The 16008-nt window shown below is 37.2% G+C and overlaps 1 protein-coding gene across 5 annotated transcripts in view; it reads left to right on the top strand.

Moving 5' to 3' along the window:
* Window positions 1-16008, top strand: part of ralyl.S (RALY RNA binding protein like S homeolog) — a 376246-nt gene that overhangs the window by 327005 nt on the left and 33233 nt on the right. For all 5 annotated transcript variants that reach the window (XM_041567934.1, XM_041567933.1, XM_041567932.1 and 2 more), the window contains 2 exons: window positions 7857-8023; window positions 10904-11017. In XM_041567934.1, coding sequence (XP_041423868.1) covers window positions 7857-8023; window positions 10904-11017 — 281 coding nt within the window. The remainder of the gene's footprint in view (window positions 1-7856; window positions 8024-10903; window positions 11018-16008) is intronic.

Raw genomic sequence — 16008 nt, forward strand, 5'->3', positions numbered from 1 at the left:
TCGGGTCCTTACTGCTTTAAACAGTTAATTTTTTCTGCTTAATAGGTTAAAAATAGAAAACCTACTTGGTTGACCACATGCATCAGGAGGTGTATAGGATCACTGGTGAGCTAGGCATGAGACAGGGCCTTTATTTTATATGAATAAATCAAACCTGTGTGGCCATTCCGTTGAGTTAGTAGTATGTTGTGTATGGTAAGGGGCTTTAGTTTTCTTTAACTTAGTTGACTGTATGGTGAGTTAGTTGAGTTGCATGGAAACTGCTTGGCAATGATAAATGCTAAATGCTCTACGGCTGGAATAGGTTCTTCTATGAATAATATGTGTTTATGCTTATCAAGGTGAAAAAGTGAGCCTTAAATTTGCTGCTCCAGTCTTTTATTGAAGTGAACCAAATAGCTAGGTCCTTTAAGAACCCTTGAAGAATGTTCAACCAATTGCCCCATGCACTAACTTGATTGCAGAGAGATTGTTCTAATCATTTCTGAATGCCATTTATTCTTCTTGTGAGAAAGGAGAAAACCAAACACATGACTTGCATTATGTGTGTGTTTTTGTGTTCTAGACAAAGCTTTTGAAATTGGTCTAATCCTCCTTTCAGCTAGTATTTGTTCCAGCGGATGTCTACCATTAATCTTTAACCACTTGGAATGGGCTTTATTTTCCTCTCCAGATGTAATATATAGGGAGCCATAGCAATAAGTCACAAAAGTGAATTATATTGTCTTTTATAATAGCAGCTCTTAAGAGTATTGACAGATTTTTAATGGTATTTGGAAGTGCTTATTGCACGCGGTGAAACTACGGACACATCACAGCACTGATTATGATACAATAGAAAGCTTTTGCTGTCTATGTAATTTTCTTTATTTAACAACATGCTTTTGTCTTGCCCATCTCACCCTCCATACAATTCTATTGCTTACAGTCTCTTTACCTTACTTTTCTAATGTATTATCTCTGCATGATACCTGCTTGGCCAAGGTCTTTATAAACAGCAGCAGTTGTTACTTTATTCAGAATGATTTGGATTTATTAAAAGTATTCACTTTTAATTACAAAGGGGAATGGATGCTGGTGTAAAAGTATGCACTACAGGGGTAGGAGTATTGGGGGAAAGAACCAGTGGGAAATATTTACCATTAAGAATTTTGTCTCTCTGTGTCTACCATATTCTCATCCATGTATCAGATGCTGTTTAGTTTCTAAAGACAATGATGGGAAACCAGCTTCAGAGATACATCTAAGAGGTTCTTCTGCTTGACCACCTACAGCCAATTACTTACAGAATAAGAGCAGTTTTCCTTGATAAAGGCTTGATAAAGGGTCCAGTAGGGCCCGAAAAGTTGCCCTTGTTTGTTCATATATGGGCTAAATAAATCACTATGGATTTTGCATCAATTTAAGTGTGCTACTGGATTTCTCACTTTGGATGTATCAGTTGACCCAAAAACCATGTGAGGGTCTTCCAGTTTAGCACCTGAAACCTACACAGGTTTAATGAGGGTAGAGCACTCCTAATTACTGCTAGTTTCTAAAGTCAATGATGGGAAACCAGCTTCAGAGATACATCTAAGAGGTTCTTCTGCTGGACCGCCTACAGCCAATTACTTACAGAATAAGAGCAGTTTTCCTTCCCTGTGTTCACAGAAAATATATTCTTGGCTTTCTCTAGAAACATGAATGCGCATAAAAGAATGAAATTGTTTATAATGGTTACCATGGTGTCCATTAAAGGAAAAGGAAAGGTGTAATGACTGGACTATGCCAAATGTTAGGCAATCCCCAGTGCTTTTATTGCTTACAAGAGGTCCTAGTGCTCCTGTTTCCTGCTGAAAACGCCTTACTTCTTTAGGAGCACTACATTTACTTTCTCTTATGTCCCAGGTCAGTGTTCATGTGTAGCATACTACACATGAGCACTCAGCCCGGAATGTAGAGAAGATCCCAGTAATGTAACTAGAGGGGGACGGGCCCTGGCGCGGGACGTGCTCGAGCTGCTGGGGGGCCCTGAGGGGGTGCGGGCCCTGACCCAATCACACCCCCTACTCCCCGGTAGTTACACCACTGGAAGATCCAGAAAGAAAAAGATGATGGTGACATGGCGCCCCTACAGTAGAACCCAGGTAAGCAATTAAAGTCACTGGGGTGTCTAACATTTTGGCAGCCCCCAGTGAGTATATCTTTTCTTCTTTAAGTTCTCCATAATATTCACACTGCACTAATCATAGTATTACACAGACCACACAGTACAAATCAAGTAAAATCAAAAGTAGGAGCTTATAAGGTTTTTATAAAACTTCCCCACAGCAGGCACAAAAGTGCCTCAAAGAAACAATATTTGGATAACTTTTCACTTCATTTGCTCCACCCCACGCCTGACCCCAACTAAAAGTTTAATGTCACTGGATATCTAACTCCAGGAACATTATGGTCCTCATTACAAAGACTCCACTCCTTGGGTCCCCGAGCCTGTCCCTCATAATTACAGTGCTGGTAAACATTGGCAGCACTTTATTCATGGTGGGAATGTGGGTCTTTATGCTCCATTCTGTGCTGAAAGGTTTGCACCCATTATGCGATCAGGGTGCAAAAGCAAAAAAGAATTTTGCTACAGCAATTTGCCCCACCCAGGAGAGTTTGATCAAGTAGAGATAACATTCCATCATGAGGAGTCCCTCCTTCCTTCCATTCCATTGCTGTCTTTGTCCCCGGCTTACACATGAGGAGGAGTTCATCACAGAGAGTGTTTTGCTGTAAAAGTATACTGCCTCTTACTTCCTAGACAATTCCTTTAAAGGGAAGCTAAAGTCTAAAATAGAAAAATTTTAGAAATGCTGTATTTTGTATACTAAACATAAACATGAATTTACTGCACCACAAGCCTAATAAAACAAATGATTTATGCTTTTAAAGTTGGCCACAGGGGGTCATGATTTTGTTTCTTTGTTAAACATTGTCGCAAGACCAAGACCATGCACATGCTCATTGTGGTCTGGGCTACTGTTGGGAGGCTCAGGGATGTCATAAATTATCAAAACAGCACAAGTCAAATAATATCTGCCATAGAAGCAGATACAGCAAGACTGATTAATAATTATAATAGGCAGACTGCACTGGGTTCTGTGTTTTCAAGGGAACTAATGTGGATTTTATAGTTTTTGTATTGTTAAATACAAACGTTCTCCAACTCTTCATGGCCAGTGACTGCAGCAAAATAATCTGTCAATGAGAAACCCAGTTTATCTGCTTAAGTCTGGCTCCATGATCTTTGTCCCTGCAGCTGGATTTAGAAACAGAGGATGTAAAGGCAAAAATAAAATCCCATTTTTACTTTATTAACTGGAAAAAGACATATCCCCAATAATAAATTTATATAGTTTTTATAAGAAACCTGACTGTATGCAGTGAAATTCCCCCTTTATTTACTAACTCTTACAGCTGCGGATACAAATCTCGACATGGTCGCTGGCTGCTCTAAAGGGAAACAAATAAAGCTGCTTGAGTTCTGGGAAGTGGGGGGGCTCCCCCTGCTGTTTGAAAGTATGATTGTTTCCCTGCAGAGCAGTTAGGGACCGTCTGAAGAAAGAAACAAACAAGGGAAAGTTGCTCACCACTAATTTTTAAAAACTATTAGGCGGGACAAACAATCCCTGTTTTGTTTAAAGGGTAGGGCATTTTTCAGTAGCAGTATGTACAAAATGTCTCTGTCTTAAATATATTGATAATCGGTTGAGTGCAGAGGACTCTTGTATTTGACTATATATATATGGATATTATAAGTTACCAAGGAGTTTCATGACCATATAAAAGCACAAGGCCGAGTGCTTTTATACAGGTCATGGAACTCCAAAGTAACTTCTAATATCCTCATATTTCGCAACTGGGGGTACTTTATTTATTATAATACACAAGTTTCAGTTAGTCATGTGACAGAAATGAAATCAGAACTCACCGTTTAAAAGGATATAATTTACAGGATATTCATGGCTTTTGTGTATTACATATATATGTGTGTATGTGTATATATATATATATATATATATATATATATATATATATATATATATATATATATATATATATATATATATATTATGGAGATAGGTTTCTATTTCATTAAAGAAAGTAAAAATGGGATTTTATTTTATATTATATATAATTTCACATTGGGATACAACAGCATAAGAACTGTGGCTATATCTAGAAAACAACGTTTTGCCAAAAGCAGACCCTTACAGAGTAATAAGAATCAGATTACTAGCTGCCAGGAAGCCACAACAGTGATCTTTGTAAGTTGGACACTTATAAAATACACATGTCGCACAACTAATTATTAGCAAACCTGCCATTTGCTCTGTTTTATCACTGACAACACAAAATCATGCAGTATTAAAGGAGTGCACCTTGTCAGAAAGGGGTGGAGATAGAGAAATCGGGCAGGGTGGATGAGCCGTAGCTTGCATTTTCAGTTGACAGAGACGTACAGTAGTAATCAGTTCAGTTGCATACAACAGGGTCGAGGTGGAATTGATGTAATATGCAGCATACATTTGTACCCATTACTAATCAGTGATTAACATGTGTATAGGATAACCATTGGCTGGCGCTGGCCTATCATTTCCAGCAAACCTTATGAACTGATCTTAATTAAAAATGTAGGACAGAAGAGGATTTGCTTACTTTTTTATTAATCATGTTTCTATTTAGGCCTCTTCTATTTCATTCAAATCATTGCGTTGATGCTGGAGTAAATTGGACCCTAGCAAACAAGCTTCTGAAGTTACAAACTGGAGAGCTGCTGAAAAAAAAAGCTAAATAACTCAAAAAAACACAAATAATAAAAAATAAAAACCAGTTACAAATTGTCTCTGAATATCACTCTCTACATCATATTAAAAGTTAATTTAAAGCCGACCAAACCCTTTAACTTGCTTGAATGCAGAGGATAAGCTTCTCATTGACTTTAATGGCATCATGGCTGGTTTTTGTTGTTGTATTTTGAATTGAGATCTTGAAAATATTCACCGTTTTTTATGGCATGATTATTGAAAATCAAGGTAAAATTTTGACCACATATGATAACAACTATGCCCCTTAATGTTGTTTTTTTACACAATTTTTTTAAAGCTGGTTTGTACTTCAATTTTAAACTCAGCTGCATATTTGCATTAAAGGGGAACTATCATGAAAATGAAAATTTTATATAAGCTTCAAATAACTTATTCCAGTTCTTATTTCAGTATGACAAAGCTTATATATATTTCGCGATAGTTCCCCTTTAAGTCAAGACATACCTTAGTAATATTCATGAGGGGTCATTTACTATAATAAGAGCTCCTACCTGGCTGTATTTGACAAGCACCAGTATTATAAACTCAACGACAATTTACTTGCTGGTGTATTTATAAGTGCCCAATAAATCCTCTCATTTCCTTTAAGTTTTCTGCTGTCAATCTTCCCTTCTAACTACAGACCCACTAATTTCCCATCTAGTCTACCTATTTCCCCACTTAGTCCACTTATTTTCCTGCCCAGTCCACCCATTGCACTACCAGCCTGCCAATTTCTCTTCACACTTTTCTTTCCCATCCAACTTTCTTCCACCTAACCCACCTGATTTCCCGCAACCATACGTCATAACTAAGCCCCCTGTTGACCATCACAGCCCATCTCTGTTCTGAAGGCCGGTATTAGGTATGAGAAAAAGGTGGTAACTAACTATAATGCTTGGCAGTAGTGCCAGAGCACTAAAGGGCACAATTGACCTGCACCAAAAATTCTGGTGCAAAGAAGGTCAGAGGAAGGAAAGGAAGCCCAAAACCAAATTCAGCCTCCAGTAAAACTGCATCTTTTGAGCTGATTTAGTTGGGTTTGGGAGTAAATTGCAGGCTTCACTATATCTTGGTGTTTGGAGTGTTTCTGATATGGACAATGCCGGAAACTAAGACAGCTATGGGCTCAATTATTCAGAAACCCATTATCCAGAAAGCTCAGAATTATAGGAAGGTCATCTCCCATAGGCTCAATTTTAATCAAATAATTGTAAGCTTTAAAAAGTATTTCCATTTTCTTGTACTTTACCTTGTACTTGTCCCAACCATGATATAAGTAATCCTTATAGACGGTAAATAATCATATTGGGCTTATTTATTGTTTAAATGATTTTTTCAAAGACTTCATGTAAGGAGACCCGAATTACAGAAAAAACACCATAATTTGGAAAACCCCAGGTCCCAAGCATTCTGGATAAGAGATCCCATATTTGTATTTGTATCTATTTGTATGAGTGGTAGATTTCTACCTCTTGCTCTGTTGAGGTTATCTTACAAAAGACATGCAAATTCATAATTGTCTTACTCCAAAACAGATAATGGCCATTTTAGACTTATAAAACATGAATATTATGTAAAAATGTACACATAAAATGAAGGTCCCATGCAAGAGACAAGGGCATGTATTTCACTGTACAATGTACAAGAACTGGGTCAACAACAGGATGTTGTCGTAAATTACAAGAGAATCAATCTGAGCTCATTTATTGAAGTCATCAGTGTGTGAAACTCCTTGTACAGGCCATGAGGGGGGAACAATGCGTGAAATGTGAAAACTAATTGGGATCTTGATCTTGTTGATGCATTGTGTTGATGTGAATATGTAGGACTTTTATACATACCGGGACTGTAAAGCAAGAGGCACAGAGAAATCAAATTATAAATATGGCGACATAGTTTTTACTTGTTTCCTGTAATCGGTGCATATATTTCACATTTGTACATTTACAGGTAAGCTTGTATGTAATAAAAGTTATTGCTGTTATTAAGATAATTGTATTTTGTTATAAGTAGCCGGTAGACTTATTACTGGTTGTTGGGAGTTTTTATGTCTCTTGTCTATTTCATCTTTATAACATTGTTGCTGTTTGTTACCTCTCTATTTGATATACATACTATGGTCAATTAGAAAGAAGCCTGTTATCCAGAAAGTTCTGAATTACGGAAAAGCCCTCTCCCACAGACTCCATGATAACGAAATAATCCAATTTTTTTTAAAAAAGATTTTCTGTTTTCTCTAAGAAAACAGCACTTTGTACTTGATCCAAGCTAAGATATAATTAATCCGTATTGGAAGCAAAACCAGCTTATTGGGTTTATTTCGTGTTTACATGATTTTCTAGTAGACATAAGGTAAAATTACAGAATGATCCATTATCCGGAAAAGTCCAGGTCCCAGGTGGATAACAGGTCCCATACCTGTATAGAATTTTCAGAATAGTGGTTGTGTTGCTTGAATGCATATTCAAAATGGTGTTGCATTGATGTAACCTTTGCTGGGATCCTTGGAGCTACTGCCGGTTCAGGGTGGTAGAATCTCCAGGTTTCCTTAGCTCCATTATGGAGCTAGGTAGGATGTAGTTGGCAACCATGTTGAAATACAGGAGACAGATAGTAAAACATTTTTTAACTAGATGCAAGTGGTCAAATTTCCAAAAAAACTGGAAAGGTGTAATTTTTTTCTGCAGATCCAAACTGCATGCTGGCCTGGTAAGCAGTCAGTAGAGATGTTTGGTTCCAAGTGTTTGTTGATGACCGTCATAAAAATATATTGCTCTTTTTTTGATCAACTTATGTGTATGTCCTTAGATAGATTCTGATTGGGCCTTATATGTTTATGACCATAAACGTTTCAGAAATTGTTTTAGCTTGGAGGAAAAAATGTCTTTTAAGATAGTGTTATTAAATGTTGTACATGCCAATCAATTTAATCGATGAAAGGGTGTAGCTGTCTGTATCAGTTGCTCCATCTAATAAGAGAGAAATACAGAAAAATACAATTCTCTTAATCTTGATTTACAGGTTGTTTGATTATGGACATGGGCGAGTTCCACCTCCACCCCGTGCAGTGATCCCATTGAAGCGCCCCCGAATGTCTGTGCCCACAACTCGCAGGGGCAAAGGAGTATTTTCTTTAAAGGGAGGGTCAAGGTCTGCATCAGGAGGCTCCTCTTCTTCTGGGTCAAAATGTAAGTACTTGGACTATGTATGTATGCCACTGTATTGCTAGCTGAAACCCCTTCCCCCCTGATGGGATCCATGATTTAAGAGGAAAACAATAAAGTGGTGATTATCCTTAATACAAACAACTTAGTTGAATTACAGCATTTAAAATGTAATACAGATAAATTACATTTCTTTTAATGTTTTAATGTGCTTTTAGTTAGGAATGCACCAAATCCAGTATTTGGACAGGATTTAGCTTTTTTCAGCATGATTCAGATTCAGACGAATCCTCGTGCCTGGCCGAACCAAATCTGGATCCTTAAAACTACGATGCTTTTCATCACACAAATGAGGTTCTCTTTCACCCATCCCTGATCCCTGCAAAGTGAGATTCGGAGTCAATCACAAAATAGTGGATTTAGTGCATCCCTACTAATAGTACATTACAATATGGTAGACAATTAATTTGTCTGTAGCTCTAAATTGCGCCTCAGATTCCAGCTGCTTTAAAGAGACAATTGCTGGGTACAAGGATGTTGAGGTACAGCATGGACAAAAAAAAAATCTGCTATCACAACCTCACTACCTTCACCAGGAAGAACTGCCTACACTACTTAAAATTAAAGTTTCTTTAGTGTAGTAAGGGGTGGCCTCTGGTGCGTTGAATCTTTTTATGAGAAAAAAAGATTGTCCTATATCTGTCTATAATGCTCTCTAATGTACTTATAAAGAATAATCATGTTCCCTCGCAAGCATCTTTTTCCACAGAAAACAACCACCATGTTGAAAACCTAGAACAACCTTTATCATTTAAATGCTCCATTCCTGGTGCCCATTCAGTTGCATGTCTCTGCACTCTCTCAAGATCATTGATATCCTAGAATGAAGAATAGAGAATGAAATCCCCCAATAAGAAAAGCCCCATTCACTACCCCTCATAGCCCCCCCCCCCTCTTTGCTTTCTCTCTGCATAGTGCATTAGTGCAAAAAATGCCTCCTAATGTCAATCTCACTTGTTCATGCAGAGCGGAGCTCCAGGGTGCCATCTTCCATTTTCATCGGATTCTCCTGGTTCCATTTGGCAATCTACGCTTTCTACTGAATACTGGACTGACTCTAACTGTGCATGTGCCAAATAGCTTGGTGTCAGCAGTCCCTTTCAGAATAAACCAAAGATGGTACCCTGGAGCTCTGCTGTGCTACTCCATGAAGAAGTGAGATTGATGTTTGGGGACACTTTTGTACTAATGCACTAATGTGGGGTGGAAGCAGGGAGAGGGGGCTATGGGGTGTATTGGATGGGGCTTTCTCCTTTAATGACTGGAGCCCAGTACTGACACATTGCATTGAAGGGTATTTTATGGCTCAGATCTGCTATTGTGTTTTTGCTCTGATTATTGCTAATCAAAGAAAGGTATATTGCTCCAGGGCTTTTCTTATCCATTACCATTTCTCTGTTGAGCAAGCAAATTGATTTTTTTCTTCAAACAAATCTGGTTATTTCCCTCAAAAGAAAAAAAAAAATTACATGGGATGGCACTGCTCAATGGCACATATGTTGAAAACAAACATTAAAAAACTTGCATCAAGGACTAAACTTAATTTGAGTCTAAAATGTCATAGGACAATGCCAACATTTTAATATGAAAATAGAAAACTTGACCCTCAGAATAAAAGAAAGCCAGTGGCAAGGAAGTTAAAAAAAAAGTTGCACCAGGTTTAGGGATGGGCGAATATGACCCGTTTCGTTTTGCCAAAAATGTCTATGGGCATCCAAAAAAAAAATTTTGCACGGCAAATTTTTTTTGAAGCGCGTCTTTTTTTTTTTGACACACGATGCCATACAAGTCTATGGGCATCATTTTTGCGGCGAAACAAGGGGAAAAAATTTGGCCATCCATAACCAGGTTCAGATGTTTGCTATCCAAAATGTAATCAGTGTTAACTTCTGATTGTTTCTCATGTGTAGAATCTGATTTAAAACTCTAGTTGTTTGGGTCTCTGATCCAAGAAAACTAAAGCCCAATGAACGTGAGGCTAAATTTGTAATATAAACTGAGTGGAGGTCATACCTTCCCAGAACCTAGGCTTAAGAATTCAATGTTTAACTTATTTAGTGAGGGGTATAGAGTATTCTAGCATGTAGTTTTTCTGAATTTCAAAAGAGAAGGAAATCTATGGAAGCATTTTATTGGCAATAGCCAATTAGCTGCAATAGTGCAAGCTAGAATGCTATATTTATTCTGTAGAATGTTTTACCATACCTGAGTAAAAAGCTCTAGAAGCTCTCGGTTTGTGTAGGATAGGAGCTGCAGTATTTGCTTGGTGTGACATCACTTCCTGCCTTAGTCTGTCTCTGCTCACTTATAGCTTTGGGCTCAAATTACATCAGAGAAGGGAGGGGGGGAAGAGGAGCAAACTGAGCATGCTCACGCCCAGAGCAAGGAGGTTTAAGCTGAAGGCAGAAAGTCTGACACAGAAGCCCATGTGTACACAATAGAAGGAAATAAATGCTGTGGTTTCTTTTGACAGATGACGTTGAGGGTTTACTGGTATATTTAGGTGGACCTTTCTGATAAAGCTTACTTAGTTTTAACCTTTCGTTCTCCTTTATTGTAATGTGCATTGCCCCCTAGATAGCTACCTACCATAGAGATATATGTATACAGAAAAAAGGCATGTACAGCAAAAAAAGAGAACGTTTTCAGAATTTATTTCTGTCCTGTTCTTTTTACACTTGACCTCTCAGCCCTACTGGGGAAATCTATATGTATCCTACTGTGGAGAAATGGGGGATGAAAATAGTAGCTGTGCTTATGATAGAAAGAAGATAGAACTAAAAGATGTGCATAAGCTCCCTGAGCAAGAAATGATTGCCATTGACATTTTTCTTCTCTCTTCAGTGAAATCAGACGAGCTTCAGACAATCAAAAAGGAGTTGACCCAAATCAAAACCAAAATTGACTCTTTGCTGGGAAGACTGGAAAAAATTGAGAAACAGCAGAAAGCTGAAGCAGGTTGGTGAAATGATTTATGTGGCAGTCTGAGGACTCTGATTAGGACGGAAATTAAACCTAAAGAAAAAGCATAACTCAGAGCTGCTTCTTATCCAGGAATGACTAGGCGCCCAGGGAACATGATGTAATAATGTGTGGGATTGGAATTAAGATAAAAATGCCATGATTCATCTTGGCTGAAGAGCAAATATATATGTATTACCATAAAAGAGATTTTTTGAAACTATTCAATTTAACAGTAACACAATATTAAGTAAGATCATCATAATTTCATTGTTATGAAAGATTACAGTAAGCGACAGCAACCATTCTAGTTACCTGTGACTGATGTACTGCAGTTAGCATGAACCCTGAACGGAGAGGCCTATTTATCAAAATTAGAATTTGTGAACTTTTTCATTTGACACAAATTTTACAAAACTTTTTTTTTTTTAAATTAGAATCTAAAAGACTTGATGAAATAAAACCATGAATATTGCATTCTATGAATATTCATATTTTGCAAATATTTTGAATGGGTCTACCAACTCTCAAAATAATTAGAAAAGCTCATATGGAAAAAATGAACTTACATTTTGCCTCCTAGTGACTTCTACATGGGCAGCTTTAAGATGCCAAATTTCAAGTTTTTCATGCTTAGTAAATCTCTAAAATTCGAGTTTTTGCAACTTTATTAGAATTTTGAGTTTTTGCTAAAAATATTTAAATTTGAACATAAAACTTATTCCTGACGCTAATTTACTAACATTTCACAAATCTCTAGAAATTTGTGGTTTTTCTGTACTTCTATAAAACCCAGTTTTACCGTGTAAAATGTTATTTGTAATTGCAATAACATGTTTGTTTTTGGTCATGTATTGTTGAAAAAATTCAACATTTATTAAGTGTAAAAACCACAAAAAAACTCTAATACAGAACTGCGCCAAGTAAAAGCTTTTGAGGTTCCATAGAAGTCTAAGCAAGTTGAGCTGATCCTATTGGACTATTTTTGATCAATAGGGACTATTAGAGGTTTACAAATATTTTTTCAGTAGGAATTGATTGAAAAAAATTTTTTTAGAGGTTTTTTATTTTTTAGCACATTGTTCAGAATTTTTTCCCGTTCATACTTTTTATATTGGGATCTTTTAAAAGTTTATTTTGGGATCTTTTAAGTTTTAGAAGAATAGAACCACTAAAGCCACTAAAATTGGACCTTCAATAAATAGACCTCCACAGTATCTTTAATGCAACTGGTTCAGGGAGAGACTTCTTCAAGAAAGATCTAAAAATCATAGAGTTGATTATATGGTCCCTTATACCTAATGATCACCCCCCCCCCCACCCCAGACTTCTCTTCTGTCCTATTTTGCACTGTGAAAGTTGTCACTAATGTAGCATTCAGACCTAATATGTGTGGGGAAGTGGAAAAAAGGGAACCGCAGGATTTAAATTAATACTGTCACTGGAAAACATTTTTTTTTTTTCAAAACACATCAGTTAATAGTGCTGCTTCAGCAGACTACTGCACTGCAATCCTGTTTTTGTAAAAGAGCAAACAGATTTATATTTAATTTTGAAATCTGACAAGGGCTAGACATGACGTCTATTTCCCAGGTGCTCTCCAACCATGTGACTTGAACTCTGATAAACTTCAGTCACTCTTTACTGCTACATGGCAGGCTAGAGTGATAGTAGCCCTCCCCCCCCAGCAGCACCCCATCAGAAGCATATCAACAGAACAGTGGGCAGCTAACCAGATAGCAGCTCCCTGACACCTCTGTTGAAGGATTAGTTTGCACTGCTAAAAGTCTGCTTTTTCCTGCTTGGGTGCTATTCTCATGTCTACCACTAGGTGCTAGGGACTTGGGTCGTATTGAAGTATATTGGGAAGGGCAGAAACAATAGCTGCCTCAAAGCAGTTCCATCCTGAAGTGCTTGCTCCTTCTCAAAGCTCAGAATCAAGCACAATGCCCTGAGATGGCTGCCTCCACACTGTTAGGGCTGAGCATTGAGGCTGATCGATTAGTGATGATTATATGTGCATTAGCACAATATTTATATAAAACAACAAATAGTGATGAGCACATTTTTAACCACTAAAAAGACATAGACTGGAAAAAATAGTTGTGCATCACTATAAAAAACTGTTGCCCATAGACTTCAAGGCATTTGGCAAATGTGTTGTTGTTTCGAGAATTTTCGGTGAAGTGAAACGGGTCAGATTCTTCCATAACTAACAACAAATAGACTGATGATAACATTGGCTATTAATGCAAAAATGGAACAAATCATAGTAATAAAGCAATTTAAAGCAAATCAAATGATAGCTATGATACAGATAATGTTGTTTACTCTGCATTATAAAGTCATGTAACTGGAAGCTAGGGAGAGACCTCTTAAACTTCTCTGATTAAATCATTTGCCTTCTTCTTGTACCCTGTCTTTGGAGGTTGCCACAACACCAATATTACACCTAAAATACATATACATTTGTTGGTTCAAGTACAACATTTCAAATGGTACAGTGAATTATTTGCAATGTAAACACCTTCATTTATAAATAAGAAGTAAACCATAAAAATCATGACAGAATCCCTTTAAATAAAAACTGGAATTCATAAGAAGAATTCAGAACTGAAACAGAAACATGCCTTCTGCTAGCAGACACACACACAAACACATATAAAGAGTTAGTATTAAAGAGAGGCTTATGTCAGCTAGTGTCAAGTAGTGGAATGTAGTAACACAATGCTATTGCTAAGGACTGTAGTGCTGGATCAGAAGGTTTTCAAATCATTTAAAGGCTTTTCCCACAGTGGATTTGTAGTTCTGACCTCTGGTTCTACAGTAAGTTTCTATATGATACAAATTCTCTGTAGATATCGAAGCAGTGGTGTCTGTATTCTTTAGCAGATCATTTTCATCACATTTTAGTAGTATAAGAAACACATTTAGGAACATATCAGGAACTGAACAGTGTACATTGGACATTTTCCCAGAACCCCATGTTGGTATAAAAGGAGCTGTGTGCTTTTTTAATTTTTTTAAAAATAAAAAAGAATAATATTTGTGTATGCAGAGCCCCCCCCCAGACTTGGATGGATTCTGTTCTCAAGCTAGCCTTGGGCACTAGTTCCCTGGTCTTGAGACAGAGCCACCTGTGTGGGTATATGAGCAGTTCTTTATTTTTCTGTGCTGTGGAGCAATATTTCTATGCTCCACCGCTAACTCCCTTTGACTCCTGAACAATGTTTATGTTCTCATGTCATATGTAGAGATGGGTGAATTTATTCTCCAGGTATAGATTCGCAGTGAATTTCTGCATTTTGACACCTGCAATTTTTTTTTCGCGAAAATTTTGGCACCGGAAAAAATTGTTGCCCGTTGACTTTAATGCATTTGGATAAAAAAAAGTTGTAAGTGTAAAAATTGTTGTGCGTATAAATAACTTTGACATGTATTTGGACAAAAAAGTCTTGCATGTAAAAATTGTTGAGCATGTAAAAATTGATGGCATCAAAATAATTTTGACGCCCAATGACTTAAATGCATTTGGATAAAAAAGTTGCGGGTGTAAAAATTGTTGTGCGTCAAAATTATTAGGGGGAACACCTACTGCCCAAACCTTTCATGGTAACAAACAAGGGAAAGTTGTGCTCACCACTATTTTTTAAAAACCATTAACCTTTCATGGTCCCAGCTCTGTGTCTAGGGCTATCCCAGAATAGGGAGCTTGCACGGTAATTTTAGGATAATTCCCTGTACCCGTACAGATGTGCAGTAGATAGATTTCAGAAACAGAAAAGAACATATTAAGCTAGATGCACCCTAGCTCAGCTAATTGTTTAAGCTACTTAATTACTGTACTGACAGTTAGGGGCTGATTCACTAAGGGTCGAATATCGAGGGTTAATTAACCCTCGATATTCGACTGGGAATTCAAATCCTTCGACTTCGAATATCGAAGTCGAAGGATTTAGCGCAAATAGTGTGATCGTATGATCGAAGGATTATTCCTTCGATCGAACGATTAAATCCTTCGAATCGAACGATTCGAAAGATTTAAATCCAACGATCGAAGGAATATCCTTCGATCAAAAAAAAGTTAGCCAAGCCTATGGGGACCTTCCCCATAGGCTAACATTGACTTCGGTAGCTTTTAGATGGCGAACTAGGGGGTCGAAGTTTTTTTTAAAGAGACAGTACTTCGACTATCGAATGGTCGAATAGTCGAACGATTTTTACTTCGAATCCTTCAATTCGAAGTCGTAGTCGAAGGTCGAAGTAGCCCATTCGATGGTCGAAGTAGCCCAAAAAAAACTTCGAAATTCTAAGTTTTTTACCTTCGAATCCTTCACTCAAAGTTAGTGAATCGGCCCCTAATTATACTTGAAATCCCTCTTCCCAGTTGGTTTAGGTATTTGACCCATAGAATTTGCTTGGCAGGGCACAACTAACAATAAAATAAAAACAGGGCTAGAAAAAAAGTTTTCTCTCATTTAAATTACTTTGCAAAAGTCCAGAAAAAGCATTGCATTACAGCTAGATGGAAGCAATAAAGAGAGATTCACATCATAAAAATGTCTACACAGTTGCCTGTCTTGCCAGTAGCAAAGTCAGATGAAATGCACTTGTGTGGATGGAAGAATCTATGAAGCATTCACAATGGAAAAGGCAAAGTGATAAATTTAATGATGTGGCAGCTGCTAAGAAACTATATTGTTGGCTTTGGAAAGTGAACCTTATAGAAGTGAGCAAGTTAAATTGCTTAGGTTTGGGGATCATGCCGCTAGGTATTAATGGGCAGATGTTAAAAATAAAGTTTCTGTTTGTGTCATTGAAAGAGATAAAGAGAGCGACACAGAAGATATTATAGATTTCTATAAACCATGACAAAATATACATGGAAATATTGCATAAAGCTTGTTTATTGTCTTTTTATTTTGTCCTCTGAGCCTGTGATATGTTAATAACATGATAAATGTGACTTATTCAAAGGTGCAATAAAT

The sequence above is a fragment of the Xenopus laevis genome, chromosome 6S (genome assembly GCF_017654675.1).
Source record: "Xenopus laevis strain J_2021 chromosome 6S, Xenopus_laevis_v10.1, whole genome shotgun sequence".
NCBI classification, from domain to species: Eukaryota; Metazoa; Chordata; class Amphibia; order Anura; family Pipidae; genus Xenopus; species Xenopus laevis.